Source organism: Myotis lucifugus, unplaced genomic scaffold (assembly GCF_000147115.1).
Source record: "Myotis lucifugus unplaced genomic scaffold, Myoluc2.0 scaffold_152, whole genome shotgun sequence".
Classification (NCBI taxonomy): Eukaryota; Metazoa; Chordata; class Mammalia; order Chiroptera; family Vespertilionidae; genus Myotis; species Myotis lucifugus.
In genome coordinates, this window is record NW_005871200.1 from 2029986 (window position 1) to 2032366 (window position 2381).

A 2381-nucleotide genomic window follows, 5' to 3' on the forward strand; every position below is an offset into this window, starting at 1 on the left:
GAACCATGTAGTTCCTTGAAGTGTTGTGGAGTCCAGGACACTGAACACCGAAAAATCAGGATTGGCCTGGAACCTCTTGTTGCTAGAATGAAAAAGAATGCTTCAAAAATCGTGTGTAAGCCGACGCCGGTTTGGCTCAGTGGATGGAGTGTCGGCCTGTGGACTGAAGGGTCCCGGGTTCGATTCCGGTCAAGGGCATGTACCTGGGTTGTGGGCACATCCCCAGTGGGAGATGTGCAGGAGGCTGCTGATCGATGTTTCTCTCTCATCGGTGTTTCTGGCTCTCGATCTCTCTTCCTTCCTCTCAGTAAAAAGTCAATAAAATATATTTTAAAAAAAATCGTGTGTAAGCTTCAAGAAATGCGTAGGCTTACAAGGGCCACACTAGAGTCCTTGGAGCATCAAAAGGGAGAATAATTATAGTTAATTAATCCAAACTGAGACTATAATGATACTCGAAACAGAAAGAGCCAAACTGTACAAAGCATTAGTTGTAAGACAAAAGAATGAATATGATAGAATATTTTAATTTTTAAAAGTAATTTCAAGTACACGTGTTTTTGTGTGTGTGTGTATGTATAAGAACACACACACAGCAGGGAACTGAATAATTCTACAAGTGAGAAATGTATCAATACAGGAAGAGCTGATTAACACTAGTGGACACACATACAACCAGGTAGAGGGAAGGTCCAACGCTGTTCCAAATGAGATTAATCAACTGTACAAAGTCAACTGTGGTCTCCTAGGAGCCTCCTAAAATTAATGAGATGCTAATATGGCAAAATTTTCCAATAATGTTAATAGACTAGATATATCTGTATGTATATCTGATGATAAGAAAATAGTATATAACATCAACTACTCAAACCTTTAAAGTCATTTTGGAAATATTCTACAGAAGGTGTAACCTGCTGTGCATCTCAGAATCTTGTACCCCTGTTCCTTTGAGGGATGAAGTACCTTTGTAGTATTTTTAACCAATTCACATATCTTGAATGACATTCATTTTGCCAATAAATTATTTCTAACATTGCTAATGCTAATTAATATCCTCTATTGAAAGTGGAGATTATAGAGGTTGAAGTAAATGCCAGTTGACACGTCTAATATTTTTGAAGCCCTTTTGTTGTGCAACGATAGTGTAGTTAGACTGTCTGGCTAGGTAATTATAATCAATGAGAGGCCCGGTGCACGACATTTGTGCACTGGGGGGTGGTCCCTCAGCCCGGCCTGCGCCCTCTTGCAGTCCGGGAGCCCTTGGGGGGGGGGGGGGGGGAGGATGTCCAAATGACGAGGAGGCGGGAGAGGCTCCCGGCACCACTGAGTGACACTCCCCTTGTGGGAGCACACTGACCACCAGGGGGCAGCTCCTGCATTGGGCGTCTGCCCCCTGGTGGTCAGTGCACGTCATAGCAACCAGTTGTTCCGCCATTCGGTTGATTTGCATATTAGCCTTTTATTATATAGGATTATTATACAGGATGATAATGCTGACTATAAGGACACAGGCACAAGACTTCTGAACAGTATGTAATGTAAATTGTTTAGGTTAAGTAAGAGGTGACATTGGAAGGGAATGGACTTGCTGGAAGTTACAACGTTGCCGAAAGTAGTTTCTGTTATGAGTTGTGGGAGTTTCTGCAATAGCTTCGACCTACAAGAATCAGGAAGACTAACCGCAAATCCTTATTTGCTGACAACTTGCTTTGGACTACAATTCCCAGAAGGCAACGCTCCGCTCCCTTGGCTCCACTCCCTTGGGGGTTGTAGTTCACAGAAGACGCCTTCCCATCGAGTTTTACGCACTTGTCAGCAAGGCCTCTCCTCCAGCCGTAACGTCTCACTGTCGGGAGTGGCACGGGTTTCCGTGTCTAATCCTTGTCCCTGGATGGCCGGGAAGCGGGCGGCCGCCAGGCTCTCTAGGCCGAGCGCTTCGTCTCTATGACGACGGAGGCGGTCCCGGGTGTTCTGCGTGCGGGCGCGGAGGAGCGCGCGTCAGTTCCGCGCGGGGCTGTCGGGGAAGATGGCAGCGGCGAAAGGTGAGCCTGGGGCCGGGAATGGGGGAGGGCGCGGGGGCGGCAGAGGAGTGCCAGCGCTCGGCAGCACCCTCGGCGCCGCGGGGCTCGGCGGAGGCGCCGGCATCAGCAGTGCGTGCGGAGCCGCCCCCGGGAGTCCGCGCCGCCGCTGGTCCGGGCAGGCGGCCTCCCACTGCGGCTGCCTCCGCGCGGGATCGCTCGGCGGCTCCAGACCGCGTCGGCCCCAACGAGCCGGGTGGGTGGGAACCAAGTCAGACGGGCCGGGGCAGCGCCGGGCACAGTCCCTGCTGGACCCGCGGCTCCCGGCGGGAGCGGTCCCGGCCCGGCGCGCACGCCCCCCGG

At 50.8% G+C, this 2381-nt stretch overlaps 1 protein-coding gene across 2 annotated transcripts in view; it reads left to right on the forward strand.

Moving 5' to 3' along the window:
• The first annotated feature begins 1494 nt into the window (after positions 1-1494).
• Positions 1495-2381, forward strand: part of SLC35A1 (solute carrier family 35 member A1) — a 66273-nt gene continuing 65386 nt past the window's right edge. Inside the window, exon 1 of one of the 2 annotated variants that reach the window (XR_002830847.1) lies at positions 1495-2042. Coding sequence is in view for 1 of the 2 variants with exons in the window: in XM_006095357.3 (XP_006095419.1) it covers positions 2027-2042 (16 nt within the window). In the remaining variant the exon portion in view is untranslated. The remainder of the gene's footprint in view (positions 2043-2381) is intronic. The other variant, XM_006095357.3, reaches the window with a different exon arrangement.